Consider the following 17,187-nt stretch of genomic DNA (forward strand, 5'->3'; position numbering starts at 1 on the left):
GGAGCAGCAGCTCATTTACATTTAAAGGGACACACACAAAAAGGGTGTGTTTTTGCTCACACCCAAATAGGGGCAAATTTGACAAGCTATAATAAATGATATTGAGCTGAAACTTCACAGACACATTCTGGAGACACCAGAGACTTATATTACATCTTGTGAAAGGAGCATTATAGGTCAAATATCATCCTACTAAGACATTTTATTGGTACAGATATAGAGTGACAACTAGGGTTGCAAAAGTCTGGGAACTTTAAAGTTGGAAACTTCACAGGAATAAATGGGAATAAACTGGAAATTTTGCAAAATTGCACAGGGAACTTAAATGTAATTGGACATGTTGCAGCATAATCTTTGTTAAAACAGACTTAATGCACATTTAGTTGATTTTCTTTTTAATTTTCAATCAATTCAAATTAAGTTTCCAACTTGGAATATTTCCAAAATTCCCCAGCTTAACTACCCATGGAAAGTTTTACGGAAATTTTCCGCCCCTTTGCAACCTTAGTGACGACTGATATTTATATGCATTTTATGCAAGAAGTCTGCTATAGTGTTATAAAGATTTACATTAAAAGCATCAGAACTTCATCCCACTTTCTTGCAAAATAAATATCAATATTTGCATAAAAATTGCAAATTGTTTGGTCCTCTGAATAAAACCGAGGTGTTTTTCCTCCATATTCTCACTATAAAAGCCTGATGTATCAATTATGATACTCAACAAAAAACACATGCAATAAATCCTCCTGTTCTATTTGTGGCTTATTTCATACATCAGGCTCTCCAGAGAGAGTGTGTGAAGTGCGATGAGCACATGTAGATCACACTTCATGTGTTTAACAGACAGGGAACTTCCTCACTGGCGATGGATTTCCCAGTCCCAAAACATCTAGGTAGCGCTTAACTCAACCCACTGATCCAGGATCAGCCTTGTCTTTCAAAAAACACCCAAAATCTGAAGAAAGGAGTCATGAGAAATGTCTCAGATCAGTGGTCAACACATGCACCACAACCACTCAATTCCCTGGAAAGATCTGGCCTCTGAGCCCTGTGAACCGTCATAAACCGATTTCTGAATGTGTGCACAGTTGACCTTCACTGCCGTGAAACACGTGGCAAAGGTCCCGAACATCTGCAGGATTCATATCCGCTGGGATACAGCAAAACTAAATACGAAACGTAAAGGATTTCACAATCATAATGAACAAAACGTGTTTCAAATGAGAAATAACATATTGTGATTAAGTTTTTGAAAGTTTACAGAGTTACAATAAAACATTCTAAGTTTTATAATACAAGTTAAATTTTGGTCTGTTTCTTACACAGAAATATTATATGGCTTGGGATATAGTCTTTTATGATGCTTTTAATTTAGTTTTTGGAGCTCACCGTATGCTTTTATGCTAAAAGAGCAGCGTGAACATTCTGCTAAAGATCTTCTACTAGTAAATAATGACAGAATATTAATTTATGAATTTACTATTCCATTACATTTTATGTTTTAGAATCCAAACAAACTAAAAGCCACATCTGAGTATATTTTTGCTGTATAGATTAAAGCTAATAGTTAACTTAACCATAAAAATGTAAAAGTAAAATAAATAATTACTAAAACTAAAACACTTACTAAATATTTATAAAATCATAATATGAAATAAAATTCAAAAATGAAATAAAAAAATCATAAAAAATGTAATAAAAAAATTTAAAAATAAAAATAATTAAAATAAAACTAAGATGAAAATCAAAATCAAAATATAACAAAAATATTTTTTTAAAAAATGAAACCCACTAAATATTAACAAAATCATAATGTAAAAATAACAATATTAAAAAATAATAAAAATAAAATCATAGAAATGTAACAAAATAAATAAAATAAAAATCACAAAATATTTATAAAATCATAATTTAAAAATAACAATATTAAAAAGAAATAATCTAATTAAAATAAAAATGTAACTAAAAATTAAAAAAAATAAAACTCACTAAATATTTAAAAAGAAAATCATAATGTAAAAATAACAATGTTTAATAAAATCATCAAAAAAAATCATCAAAATGTAACAAATAAATCATTAAATTAAATAAAACACTCACTAATTATAAAATAATGTAAAATTAAAATAATCACACACAAAAAAAAAAATAAATAAAAAAAAAAAATCACACAAATATGAGATTAAAAAAATAATTTAAAATAATAAAAATAAAACACTTACTAAAATTATTAAATATTATATTTGTTTACCTGCATATCGGGGGCCGTATTCACAAAACATTTTATCTTACCACTAAGAGTTCTCCTAAATAGCAGTAAAAGTTCTTAGCTAAGAGTTTTCTCTTAAAACCTATTCACAAAGCTGCTGAGACCAACTTTTACTAAGGAATAGACTGAAGTCTTAAGCTAAGAGTAAGGGCGGGGTTGACATCGTTGCTATGGAGTATACACACAGTGATTGGCTGATGGGGAGGAGTCAGTGATTTAAAATGAAGTGTCATATTCCCATATTAAAATAAAGGTTTTAAAATACAAATGTTGCACTATTCAAATAAATATGTTTTAATAAAAATGTATATATTCCAAAATATACATATATTACTCTATTCAATCATTTGTAAGTGTGAACTCATGAAAACCATTGCCCCAGGTAATCAGACAATATTTATTTATTTGTTAAAGATTTATTTTTGGCGTCTCATCATAGATTCAAATCTATAAATCAAAATATATTGCATTTATAAAGAAAAGGTTGAGCACCCAAGGCTCTATCGCTATTGCCTCAATGGTGTTCACTGTTCAGTGTTTTTCGGTGGATTAGGACTGTTTGTGATTTGGTCTTAGTGACTTAGGAGTCCTCTTGACTACTCCTAACATTTCACAGATTTAGGAGCTAGTTTTAGTGCTAAAATGCTTCGTGAAATTCTCCTAGAGCAAAAATTTAGGACTCCTAAAATTAGGACTGACACGCCCATTATTTTTAAGAGTTTCTCCTAAATTGGTAAGTTAGGAGCTACTTTTAGCCTTAAGATGTTTTGTGAATACAGCCCCAGAACATCAGAACAGTGAACATTTTGAAATAGCTTAATCTCAAGAGGTTAGAGTGACAAAAACGTTTGGGAAACTATAATAGAAATTAAAACACGTATTTTCATGTCAGCAAGGCGTCCACTTCAGCTTCGAGATCATTGTTGTTTGGATTCATGCTCTTTTGTTATCACATCTTGTTTTTATAATCATTTGAAATTCACATTACTACAAAAAGGATGTAAACAAAGCAGACAGAAACTACCGAAACAAGCCCAGACCTGCTCTCAGCAGTCATACAACATGAGAGAAACCGATCCTCAAAAAAGCCCTTTCATTTACACTTCTATAGGCCTGGATTAAAAGTGTGCGGTGATAAAACAGACATTGTGCGTCAGCGCTGCAAGAACAAGCAGCGATACAGAGAAAAGACACGAGAAGACGCGGCCAAGAATGACCTGCCGGATGACATTAACAAACAATGAATGTCTTCACAGAGAGGACAGAAGGCTTGTGGGATTTGAAGTTTTGGGTTTCATGCGTTAAGAATGCACCGCTGCCCAGAGGCTTCCAGAACTGCATGACCATGAAGAAGAGGAAGAGAAGGGAAGATCATCTCGCGGCTCTAATGGAAAACACAGAGGCGGTGCCAAGAACGACGGATGAGACACAAGAGAGGGGATCACATGCGGACTAACCTCTCAGCCTGAGGCACAGAGCCCCTCATAAGCCCGAAACACAGTGAACGCAGGAGCTTCTAGCTGCACAAGCTCGATTACACAGGCTCGGAAAACACCTATGCATTAAATCTACTTATGGTGCTGAAGTACAGCGACTCTTGAAGTCAACATGAAACGTGAAAGTCACCTTAGAATTTATTGCATTTTAAACTCTATGATTGCGTATTGGATTATTTTTTATGTGTGTATTATATATATATATATATATATATATATATATATATATATATATATATATATATATATATATATATATATATATATATATATATATATAAAACACTATTATTATAATTTATTATATATACACTATTATTATTATTTACATTTATTATTGATTTATATATTTTTATCTATATTTATGTATTGCTTTATTAATATATTTATTATTAATTTATTCATTCATATATATATATATATATATATATATATATATATATATATATATATATATATATATATATATATATATATATATATATATATATATATATATATATATATATATATATATATATACACATATATATATTTAATAATAATTTATACATTTAATATTAGTTTATTTTATTTTTTCTTTATTGTTTTATATTATTTTAAATTATGACATATTGTATATATTTTTTGTACTAATTTAGTAATATATTTAATTTATTAATTTATTATAAATATAATGTTTTATTTAGTTATTGGGGGATTGGGTGGACTGAGTACAATATTTATCCTGTTAATATTGTAAAAGTTCAATGAAAAGATGAAGATCATTTTGATTAAAGATTACAAAGACAAACACTTTTATTCTTTGGAACAACATGAATGAATCGTGCAGCTACACTTTTAAAAGGATTTAACATCAGTGGAAACTTTCCATTGAACAAATGGTTCTTTTAGTGGAAAAAGGTTCTTCAGGTTATTAAAAAGTTCTAGAAAACCTGTTGTTTTTTTTAAGAACTGTTTGCTGAAAATGCCTTGGGAAATCTAAAATGGTTCTTCGATGGCATCACTGTGAAAACAGCACATTTATTTTAAAAAGTGTATAATGACCTAGAATGTGTATCAAGTTAGGGTAATTTTTGACTTTGAATAGTTATGTCAATCTAATATGATTTACTTCAATTTGAACACTTCAGTACCCTCTGGACTTTATTATAGCTAAAAAAAAAAGATCAGAGATAACACATATAAAGCTGTGGTTTTAAAACTGAGGACATAAAGATGCTTCCACCCCAGAGCTCAGAGGCCGGCGCATACTTCACCCTGTAAAACACAGACACTGTATAATCTCAAATCATTGCCTGAAACCTACAGGCAGGAAGTTGCTCTGTACCAGATCCTTGATTAGGCCGGAGCAAAGAGCAGCTAATTGATTGTAATGACTTCAGTCTGTGGGGCGGCAGGGAGAAAGAGGAAGGGCTGGTTATGACCACAGATTGAGTCTCTCTGCAGTGCAAACGGACTCGAGTTACAGCCCTCAGGGTCGCACACTGTATGAGGTTAAAGTGCAAGCTCCAATAGCATAAATAAATGTTCAGATTTGTTATGCATTAAGTTTAGGAGACATTTTATAGCCATATTACAAATCATTTTATTTTGCATGGTCTATTTCAGCATTTTATTTGTTTCATGGTTGATTATGAATAGAAGTGAGCGGTAGGACAGCACACTCAATGGCAGAAATGGTCATGCGTGTATAAAAACATACACACTTTTAAAGAATTGTAATGGATATAAAAAAAACATGCTTATGTATATATAAAATAATGTTTTTAATAAAAATAATTATTGATCTATATCTCTATATCATTAAATAATAATAATACATAAATAATTAAAAATTAAATAATAAAAAATAGATATATTATATAATAATAATATTAAATAAATAAACAATTAAAATTAATGTATGTATATATATTGCATTTTTAAAAACATGGTTATGTATATATAAATAAGATTATTTTATAATATATATATATATATATATAAACAACATACACCAAATGTATAAAGATATCACTAAATAATAATAATAATAATTATAATAATAATATATATATATATATAATAAAAAATTAGATAAATAAAGTATATATTATATATGTCATTAAATATTAAATAATTAAGTAAACAATTCAAATAGTCATATATATATAAAATATCAAATTATTATTTTTTATTAAATTATTTATTAATATTAAATAATTTAAATAATTAACAATCAATAATTATATAAATCATTAAAAAAAATAATTCTAATATATATATATATATATTATACATAATGATATTTACATAACCGTAATATAAATAAATCATTCAGATGTAGGATATTACTTAAACGATATAAATTCAGAATTGCGTGATTTAAAGTCAGAATTGTGAGAGATAAACTTATGCTTGTGATAAAATGTCTTGATGCATCGTGCCAATGGTTTTCACATGATCAAATCGTGAGCAACTTTGAAAAATGAAACTGCAAATGACTGCAGATGTAGGATGTTAGTTAAACCCTCTTCTACTAATTCTGAAAACACATGCAGGTCAGACCAACTTCTTTAGATTGACTAAGAGCAGAAAAATCACTGACCAATCACAGGCCCCCAGCCGAGCTGAACAGAGTGGCCCAACTCTTAATTCACTTTTAACATCCCTAAGTTTACCAGCAACATCCTGCCATTCAGACCGAGCGGCAGGAGCACTCGTCCGGTCAAAAGAAGTGTCGCTTCTGAAAGACCTCCATCCCAGAATTCAAAGCGGTTCAGCGAACCGGGCCGATTCAGAGCTAGCCAACCAGGGATTTTCCCACCGCACCACAAGACACAGCCTCCAAGGTGACGAGCTGCTTGGATGGTTTTCAATGCACCCTTAAGATGGCACAGAAATAACTCAGATCTCCCCCCTTTTCATTCTCTCTCCGTACCGCGAGCGCTACGAAACACACCCCCTTCCCGATCATTCATCCTCAAACAGATGTTACGAGAACAAGGACCCAAAGTGTGAAGGCTTTTTTGTAAAACACACACAGAAATGGAAAAAGGCGGCCCATATATGCACTCATGCACTCATTAGATCCCGGACCACAGTAATAAAGGAAGGTCTTGGCCGGGATTCTGCTTGTGTTCGTCTTGGGACAAAGTAAAACACAGGCGTTATGCTTTTGTTTTATTTGACCTAGTATATTAAACTGTAGCTGGGAGATTTCAGGCCAATTCTTGTTTATTTTTCTGAGCCATTCGTGCCATAACTAAACACCTGATATAGATCTGTTGTCAAGGCCACCAATGAGAGTCCTTCTGGTTTATAAAGGTTTCTCATCCGACTGCTTAAAAATAACATGTACATGAAGCATCCGCAAGACTAAGAACTAAAGAAGCCAATTAAGACGATGTGTTTTCACTGAAAACACTGGAACATAAAAAGGAAAATATTTCATTATAAGCAAGTTTTAAATCACATGTCTAAGACATTAAAATCTTCACTGATTGCACTGCTAAAGGTCAAGATTGACTTTCTAAGGTCAATCAATTAAAGAAATGGTTCACAATTACTCCAACCCTGTATTATTATTATTATTATTATTATTATTATTATTAAAAAGATCTAATGTTTAGCAGAATGTTCTCAGTGTTCTTTATCACACAATAAAAGTATTTATACTTCTGAAATCCAAAAGCAACATAAAATTATATTCCATGTTTTCTGAAATCATATAACAGCTTTGTGTGAGGAACAAACCAAAATTTTCATAGACAGATCATCTTCATAGACTGATAATCTGCCAGAGCTCTCAAATCTATTGAAGCTCGTTTCTGCCATGGAATAAAACTATTTAATAGATAATTGTGAATTTTTATCTCACAATTTTGACTTTTATTCTTGCTATTAAATCAGAATTGCGAGATATAAACTTGTTATTGCGAGAAATAAAAACAGATTCATTGCAAGATCTAAAGTCAGAATTGTGAGATATAAAGTCTGAATTGCGAGTTATAAAGTCAGAATTACGAGATATAAAGTCAGAATTGCGAGTTATAAAGTCAGAATTGCGAGTTATAAAGTCAAAATTGCGAGATATAAAGTCAGAATTGCGAGATATAAAGTCTGAATTGCGATATAAAGTCTGAATTGCGATATAAAGTCTGAATTGCGAGTTATAAAGTCAGAATTGCGAGTTATAAAGTCAGAATTGCGAGTTATAAAGTCAGAATTGCGAGTTATAAAGTCAGAATTGCGAGATATAAAGTCAGAATTGCCTGATATAAAGTCAGAATTGCGAGTTATAAAGTCAGAATTGCGAGTTATAAAGTCAGAATTGCGAGTTATAAAGTCAGAATTGCGAGATATAAAGTCAGAATTGCCTGATATAAAGTCAGAATTGCGAGTTATAAAGTCAGAATTGCGAGTTATAAAGTCAGAATTGCGAGATATAAAGTCAGAATTGCCTGATATAAAGTCAGAATTGCGAGTTTTAAAGTCAGAATTGCGAGATATAAACTTATGCTTGTGATAAAATGTCTTGATGCATCGTGCCAATGGTTTTCACATTATCAAATCGTGCAAAAATGCAACTACAAATAAGATTTTAAAGCTACAGTGGATGGAAACAGTATCAACTGTTTTGGGGTCTGTTCCTCACACAAAGCTTCATATGAATTCAGAAGACTTGGAATATAGTGCACAAGTCATAGACTATGTTTATGGACTTTATAGATATTAATTTGCTTGGATTTTGCCTAAAAGCTCATTTTGTTTTTCACAGCAGAAAGTCAGTCATTTACATTTATAGATTTAGCATTTACATTTATCCAAAATGACTTCATCAAAACAATTCGTCAAAGAGCCAACAATATTCATAATATTAGTCAAACTGGTCCTCATGAGGCAGAGTAAATAAAGACAAATGTTTTTGGTGAAAGTTCTTTGAGGAACAAATAAATACGCTCTCTGCAAAACATTTACTTGAGTGCCGAAGGAAAAGTGAGCTCTATGTCGTTGAATATTAATCATTGTGATTCACTTCAATGCACAACTGAGGTTTGTACATGAAAAACACAGCCTCCCCCGATGCTAATCGCCTGCCGCGACGCACCCCCAGAAACCTCGCTGGAAACAATTTCGAGATCCTTGCTAAAGTTTGTGAGGTTTGGCTGACATCACTCTCAGCACATTCAGAGAGCATAACTTCACCAGATGGACGGGGACGGGACTTTAGCTGAACACAGCCAGCAATATCTGTGCCGTAATGAATTCCGTTATTTCTTTAACAGAGATACAGAGCTTGAGGTCAGACTCTGAGTGAGAAGGAGAGGAAAGTTGGGCTCAGACAATTCTCTAGCAGCAGGATTTCTCACCGAGCTCATTGGAAAGCCAAAGGCAGGATGCTATTGAGCCGAGAGGCCTGGGACTTCCGGAGAGAACAACCACTTTAATCTGAGTCCAACAGGCCCCCATCGGAGATCCAATTGAGCCTCCTGCCCCCTCGGCTGGAGCCCGGCAAAGCTCGGAGGCCAATTGAAATATCTACTTTTGTTTTTCCTGAGTCTTAACCTGAACTGGGTGGCGGTCAAAAAACAGGAAACAAGTATAAAACTCTCACGTATTTTGCATCTTAAAAATGCACACTTATGTTTTATGAAAATTTGAGTGGTGCTTGCATGCAAAACATACATTTCTAAGTTATTGTTTAATGACCCAAATTAAGATTTTTTGCAATTTTATGTCTGATTGCATCGAAAAATAATAGTTTGCCTCTCCTCTACAAGACATAAAAAGTTGGATATATTTACCTCCATAAATATACTCATATAAAGGAATATATACTTTTTAGCAAACCATTTATTTAATGTTCAGAATCCATCCTGCTTTAAAGAGCATTTAAAATCGTGCATTGGTGTGGACGCTTATATAGTTATCATTTTTGGTGTGAACGAGCCTTAAAGGGGTCATGAACTGAGTTGCTTATAGTTTTATAATGTTTCCTGGGGTGCACTTATAATGTTAGTATGCTTTTCACATCAAAAATTGTCATAATTTAGAAATAAAAGGAATTTTTTAAATCCTGATTTTAGCCCTCTTATTTAAACGCTGTGTGTCTTCAGTGTAAACTCCCACTGATGTGATTGGTTAACATCTTCACAATATGAAATAGCTAAGTATTACTGTCTCAGAAACTTTTAGCATGTTTCAACTATTACAGCTCTCAAGGTTAACTAATCGTGAAAAGTGTTGCATTACATTTAGATCTATGGCATGAAAGGTTGCAGTGATGAACATGTAGCCAATCACAGACATGTTGTTGAGCGCATGAAAGCAGTGATCTCGTCATTGCAACTCAATTTCTGCACACTAACCAATGCTTTCATCGTAACTAACAATGCAAACACGATGTAACTAAGAGATTCGTTGAATAAAATGGGCGAGAGTCCAGAACTTAGCCACCAATAAACTCATGCTGTTTGATTGACAGCTCCAGCGATTGTTAAGGGAGCGTTCTTTGATCGCTTTATATGTATAATTTAATCAAAATTTAACCAATTCATCAGGTTCACTGAAAGGAATCAGCTCGTTTACGAATCAGACATTGCTATAGCGCTCCAGAGGTTCAGAGTTCAAACTTCGAAATAATGAGGAATGATATGTTTTTATGAAATGTAGTATGATATTATTATGCTTTGAAATGTAGTGAAGTAAAAGTTTCCCAAATAAAATTACTCCGAAAAAGTACAGATATGTTACTGTCCACAAGTGATAAATGATGATTGAATTTTAATTTTTGGGTGAACTAACCCTTTAAGATATTATAAACATCGTCATTAAATGCTGTAAAGCTACTTAGGCATCATTCACATCTATAACACAAAACATGCAACAAAGATCTCAGCAAACTACCAAACCTAAGCATGAGCAATTGTGCAAAATAGTGTTAAAGAGCCACAAAAAAGTGCTTTAAAAACACACAAAACAAGCAAAAGCACACACAAAAAAACTTTGCATATAAAACTGGACAATTTCACAATTGCACATGTACTGCAAGCTTTTATTAATGTAGTCTGTTGCATTGCCTGCTGTCTATAAATAGCAAGAAGTTCAACATAAGTCTAGTTGTCAGTGCAGAAGAAAAACTGTAACGGCCCACAAGAACACACAATTCATTCACACCTGAAGTGTTTCTCTCAACAGGACGGCTTTGATGTAGCAGTGGAGGGAGGTGATCTGTGCTTCCTAAGAGGAAATGCCAAAGAATTTTAATAGAGCACACAGTTCACTGACTTCCTATGGGAAATGACTTCAAAAGCAGCTCTGCCCCTGTAAGACAATGAGACTGGGGGGCAATCTGTCCGTCAATAGCCCGTCTGTCATCAGCAAACTACCCAGACACGGCTCAACAGGAAGAAAGGCAAAAGACAAACACTGCCAACACAACATGGACGTGTGGAGAGTGTTGTATTACAGCCATAGTCATTGTTTTAATCATCTTTGCTTACTTGATACTCATTTAAAAAGGTCTCTAGCTGCTCTATTTAAAATGGAAATGGCTCATTCTGTCAACTCAACCAGACTATATTGATTTTGTTAAAAAAGATTCTGTAGAAAGACAAACATAAATAGTGATGAAATGTCACAGATGTATAATTATTGAGTAATCCACTATTTTGTAGAAGGGGGTCAAAATGATCATTTTAACCTGAGATTTGGAGCCAATTTACAGGGGGGTAAAAGTGACTTTAGAAAGATGGCAGCATCATTATTTTATTTTTACAAAGAGATTGGTAGATCTACTAGTAAAATCCGTTGACTTTAGAAATCTTTGTTTCATTATATGCCAACGGTGACAGTTCAAAAATGGGAAAAAAGCACTTCTTGTGTGTTTTCGCCTCAAGTTTGGATGCCTGTAACTCAAGAAGTATTAAAGATATCTTAATATGCTTCTATATTCTGTTTCTTGACTAACTTTAAAATGAAGATACCAAAAGTAAAGGCCCTATATTGTTCAGTCCCAGAGATATGGACATGTTAATGTGGCTCAAAGAGTAAATTGGACACATTTTCAATGGTCAAAACCAAATGTGGGTCACTTTGCGTACAGCTGATACGATCTTTTAAAGAGGAGTATCTGAAGAACAAATAATGTTGAAACTAGACTTGTATATCTTGTGTTTTTCAATCAAATCAGTTGCATTGAACATACCTGACCGAGTGCCATAAATATTCCTTTTTCCAAAGTTTGCATGCCTGTAACTCAAGAAATATTCAAGATATCTTAATATCCTTCTAGATTCTCATTTTTAATAAACTTTCGTTTTGAGATCTTCATTTTCAAGGCTCTATATGGTTCAATCCCATAGATGTGGGGATTTCAAAGCAGCTCCATGATCAATTTGTTGAATTTTACCCATTTTCAGTGATCGAAAACCAAATGTGGCTCACTTTGCATATCTCTAGCTGGTACATTTAAAATGGAAATTGTTTTTCACTGCACATCTAATAAAAAAACATGACTATTAAATAATTGTGCATAACATAATCAGCATGATTACATTTCAAAATAGTGCTTTAAAAAACCTCATTGGGAACTCATTCATAAAAGTCATCTATAGGCAAACAACTAAACAACAGCTCAGACAAAACAGCTTAGCATTTTCCTTATTTTCATGTCGTGTTGATGTCTATAAAATCAAAAAGATTGAACCATTAAAGTATTATTGAAAAGCTGCACCTTATATCCTACGGCAGTTTCATGTTTTGTTCAGGACATGTTTTGCCACACATTAGACTTGTATAATGCCAATAAAAGGAAGTACATTCAACTGAATGCTTAAATCAAAATCTGTAAAGCTTCCCATAGTGATCTCCAGTCTACAACCACCATTCAACTCCATTCACAAAAGCATCAACAGGTCAACTCCAGCAACAATAGATCAACAATAGACTCCACTGAGAGACTCTTTCACACATCTGACCTCCTAAAAAGGCCATTTCCCAAAGCTCAATGCTTCTGACCGGATGAACACTGTTTGCACAAGAGTGAAGAACACTTTAAAACATGCAGGTGCACTCTTAAAAATAAAGATTCTTCAACTTGTATTGACTGCATAGAGTTCTTTTAAAAAAAGGTGAATAACAGTTTCTTCAGATTAGCGTTTTGAATTCTGAGTCACAAAGATGGTTTTCAGAATAAACAGGTGTAGAAATGTTTTCCTATGATATCAGACCTTTATTTTAAAGTGTACACCTCAACAAACACACATCATCTGTTCTACAAATGTTAGTTTTGTATCAAATACGTGTAGTTTTACTTATACATAACGTAAAAATGCTCTTATTTAAACTTCAAACTCAATTATTAAAAGCTTTAAATGTTCTTCTGAGGTGACATGACATGACTGAACTTGTTCGTGAAGTTTCAGCTCGTGTCTCTGACAGAAACCTCGCACGCGACGTGTTTTAAATATTTTAGTGGATTGTGTCTTTACCTTGTAGTTGCATTTATCCGAGTTTCCTCTCTTTCCTCCGTTCACCGAAGCGCTGTAGCACAGAAACACGAATAAAGCCGTGAAAAAATGAACAAGTCTCCGTGATACAGCCATTCCTGCCCGTCCATGAAGCTCCACTGATGAGAATGAACGCGGAGGATTGTGAAGGAGGTTCACGAGCCTCACAAGGTGGAGCTCCGTGTGTGTGTGTGTGTGTGTGTGCGCGCAAACAACAGCATACCGCCATTCCAGTCGTACTGTTTATGTAGTATGCAGTATGTATTCAAAGCATACTACATGCAAATGCAGTGAGCTCTACTTGTTCTGTGTTTGAAACTAAATAATAAAAGTACTGACTTCATACAGCAATTATACCCTAAAAACGTCTCTCAATAGAACTTTACAGATTCTAGAAATTTTAAATTTTAGCAACCAAACATGTGCCACACTTTACCATTTAACAGGGGACCAAAGGCATTTTGTTTATCTCATCTCATCCCAGTCTCGTAATTTTTGTTTGTTTATTAATTTATTTATTGCATGCTTTATCAAAGTTCCTTTAAGACAAGTCATTTCACTCGGCGGCCATCTTTGAAACACGTCTCAGGCATGCAAGTGCAGTTTCTATCTCTTTGAATGGGGAAACATCAAATTCTCCAAAGCTGTTCGCCAAAGCTTTCGATTAAATTTCATATTTAAAACCACTGATGAAATCTGAAAACAACTGTCTCATAATTTTTGTTTCTATACGCTCGAATCATGACAAAAAACTGCATTTTTCAGGTTGGTTCAAGCTAATGCGTACGGAGCCCCAGACATTACGTGCAGGAAAAAAATAGTAGGCTAAATCGTTCCCCCGATTTACTAAATCGTGCGCACGATTTCCTATTTCGTTCCCTCTATTTATAAATCATGCACATTATTTATTAATCGAGGGATCGAAATAGGAAATTGTAAATTGAGGGAACAAATTACTAAATCGCGTGCACGAATTAATTCCTGCATGTCATGTGCGAGGTTCCGTAAATCCACCTTTGTTGCGGATCCACCATTGCGCGCAAGTGGATGCCGATACAGCGGATCCGTTCGCCGATACGCTCCGGAAGCCGCGACACCTCCATACAATATATTCTGTGTATACAACGTATTCTGGGTAATATATGTTATTTTCGAGAAAGTATCCTATAGGATACTATCTCAGAAATGACAAATAATATTAACCAGAATGCACTGTTTTACAGTACATTACTGTTTCAATGGAAAACGATATTTTACTGTGTAAATTTGTTTTGTTTTTTTACAGTTATTTTTTAAAGTGTGACTGAATAAGTGTGACTTTTGAGTGTGACTTTTCTTAAAATGACAAATATGACCCAGAATGCATTGTTTTTGTGGTATTTTACTTTTTCAATGGAAACGGTATTTTACTGTGTAAATTTGTTTCATTTTTTTACAGTTATTTTTCTGATATCACATAGGCTACTAGCTCTTTCATTACTAAATAATTAATTACTGTAATTTAATTACTTTTCCCTCAAAAAGATAAAGTAATGTATTACTCTTATTTTTTCTGTAATGTAATTAAATACTTTATAGACTATAGAACAAATTCTTTATAAAACAATAGTGGATTTAACATCAAAATTTAACATCTAATGTTAAAAATGTATGTTTATAATTTAACATTCTCCCTTTAAATACTACTTTGGTCAGTTTAAAAATAATTTATGCAATTTTATAGAGCAGTTTTGTGTCTATCTTTGAATTGTTCATCTGGTCGAGGTTGATATGGGATTTAGAAATTAATTAGTAATAAGTAATGCAATACTTTTTAGAGAGAGTAATTAAGTACAGTAATCATATTAATAATTAATAACTTACTCAACACTGATCTTCTAAATGTATGCAAATATTCTGTATTTATGGAATAAACTGATTACCAGATTTATGTGCTGTGCTTCAAAATCCATTTTTATTTAAATATCATTTTATACAACCATAAATGTTCCAAACACCAGTATGCCATGATTTGCCACATGACCTTGTCATGTCACATCCATAATTTTATCCATAAATGTAGTAGATCATCCAGCTACTTATAGAATATTTGCATAATGTGTGCAGAATGCTGCAAAATAGTATGATAGTCTGATTATAACCTATGTGTGTGTACCTGTACCTCAGACAGATTATTTTATAGTTCATTATGAAACCATGTTCATTTTTACAGCGATTGACACTGCCATATTTCATTGTTTTATAATTTCAGGTTACAAAACCTGACAGACCTCACAGGTTAGAGATTCATTCACACCCTGTTATGACACGCTTGAAACATCTGAAGTATGCATGAATGTGTAATCTATTGACGCATTAGTGAAATTTGAATAATCTGTTAGCAGCATGTCATGATGAAGTCCCCGGATTGGTTATTGCAGCAGTGGTTGTTTGCTCAATGCATTAATCTCAGTTTTCGACACATTTGACAAAACCAAACATAAACGAATATTCTCATCCCTCAAATCAAACTCTGGTTTCAGATGATACACGAAACCCAGAAAATGACATGAAATATGGAAGTGTGCAGGTGCCAGACAACAGTTTCCAGAGACTTCAAATTATAAAAACAGGTGAAGTAATGGTTTAGGTTTTTCAGCTTTGAGTGTTCGCAGTCAAGAAACTATTTCATTCTTTTCAGATATGCATCACCTGGAAAATATTGGTTTCCATGCAGTCCTGATGATATTGCTGGCGTTGTCTCAAATGCTTGAGAGAAAGAGAGAAAGTTTGGCTCATCAGCTCTGTATCCAACAGCCACAATGTGCATCCAACTATCCTGTTTCAGATCAAAGACAGAAAACTGGAGGCCAGAGGAATCGGTGCATTTGAGCCTCTGTCTGGACAGATACACCCAGATCCTGTTTCAGCTCCGCTTCTGTTACTGACAAACATGAAAAGAAGCTGCTTTTTAAAGATGAGCACACCAGAAATGCCCTAAAACAACTTTTATGATGCATTCATAATGCAGGGCCTGCATGGGATATATATATAGTATGCGTGTGTGTGTGTGTGTGTGTGTGTGTGTGTGTGTGTATATATATATTACATATTTATTTATTAGTGCTCTCAAAAGAGTAATCACGATTAATCGCTTCCAAAATAAAAGTTCATGTTTACATAATATATGTGTCTGTGTGTACTGTATAATTATTATGTATATATTTAAGATTTTTTATATTTATATACAAAATGTTTATATTTATATATAATATAAATTATATAAAGATATATATATACAGTATATATGCAAATATTTCTTAAATATATACATAAATGTGTGTGTGTGTGTGTGTGTGTGTGTGTGTGTGTGTGTGTGTGTGTGTGTGTGTGTGTGTGTGTGTGTGTGTGTGTGTTTATATATACATAATAATTATACAGTACACACACATATATTATGTAAACATGAACTTTTATTTTGGATGCATTTAATCACGGTTAATCTTTGACAGCACTATATATATATATATATATATATATATATATATATATATATATATATATATATATATATATATATATATATATTAAAAGCTGTAAACATGTGTTGCATTGACCTGTGAAATATAGACAAATATTTGTCTCTCTGGGAGAAATTTGTAGCTTTGAAGTTTTAAATATTATTTTATGTTGCTTACTGTAATATTATACATTATATAACAACAAAGATAATAATGCATTTGTTTAAAGGCAGAACAGTTTAGTTTGTCTTTATGTTTAGTCTTGTATTTGTTAAAAACAATGTATACTGTATACAAATTTTAAAAAAGTTCTATTTCAGAGCAAAAGCTAACACAATAGCGCCACCAAGTGTTTGTTCACAACACAATCATGCAAAATGCACAATTAAATTATATTTATTATATTATATTATATTATATTATAT

At 32.8% G+C, this 17,187-nt stretch overlaps 1 protein-coding gene across 1 annotated transcript in view; it reads right to left on the reverse strand.

Annotated features, from left to right (window-relative positions):
- The window catches only part of il17rd (interleukin 17 receptor D), a 50,336-nt gene extending 36,921 nt beyond the window's left edge, over positions 1 to 13,415 (reverse strand). Inside the window, exon 1 of the mRNA XM_067387069.1 lies at positions 13,245 to 13,415. Coding sequence (XP_067243170.1) covers positions 13,245 to 13,358 — 114 coding nt within the window. The 5' untranslated portion in view covers positions 13,359 to 13,415. The remainder of the gene's footprint in view (positions 1 to 13,244) is intronic.
- Between the last annotated feature and the right edge of the window lie 3,772 nt (positions 13,416 to 17,187).

The sequence above is a fragment of the Chanodichthys erythropterus genome, chromosome 6 (genome assembly GCF_024489055.1).
Source record: "Chanodichthys erythropterus isolate Z2021 chromosome 6, ASM2448905v1, whole genome shotgun sequence".
Classification (NCBI taxonomy): Eukaryota; Metazoa; Chordata; class Actinopteri; order Cypriniformes; family Xenocyprididae; genus Chanodichthys; species Chanodichthys erythropterus.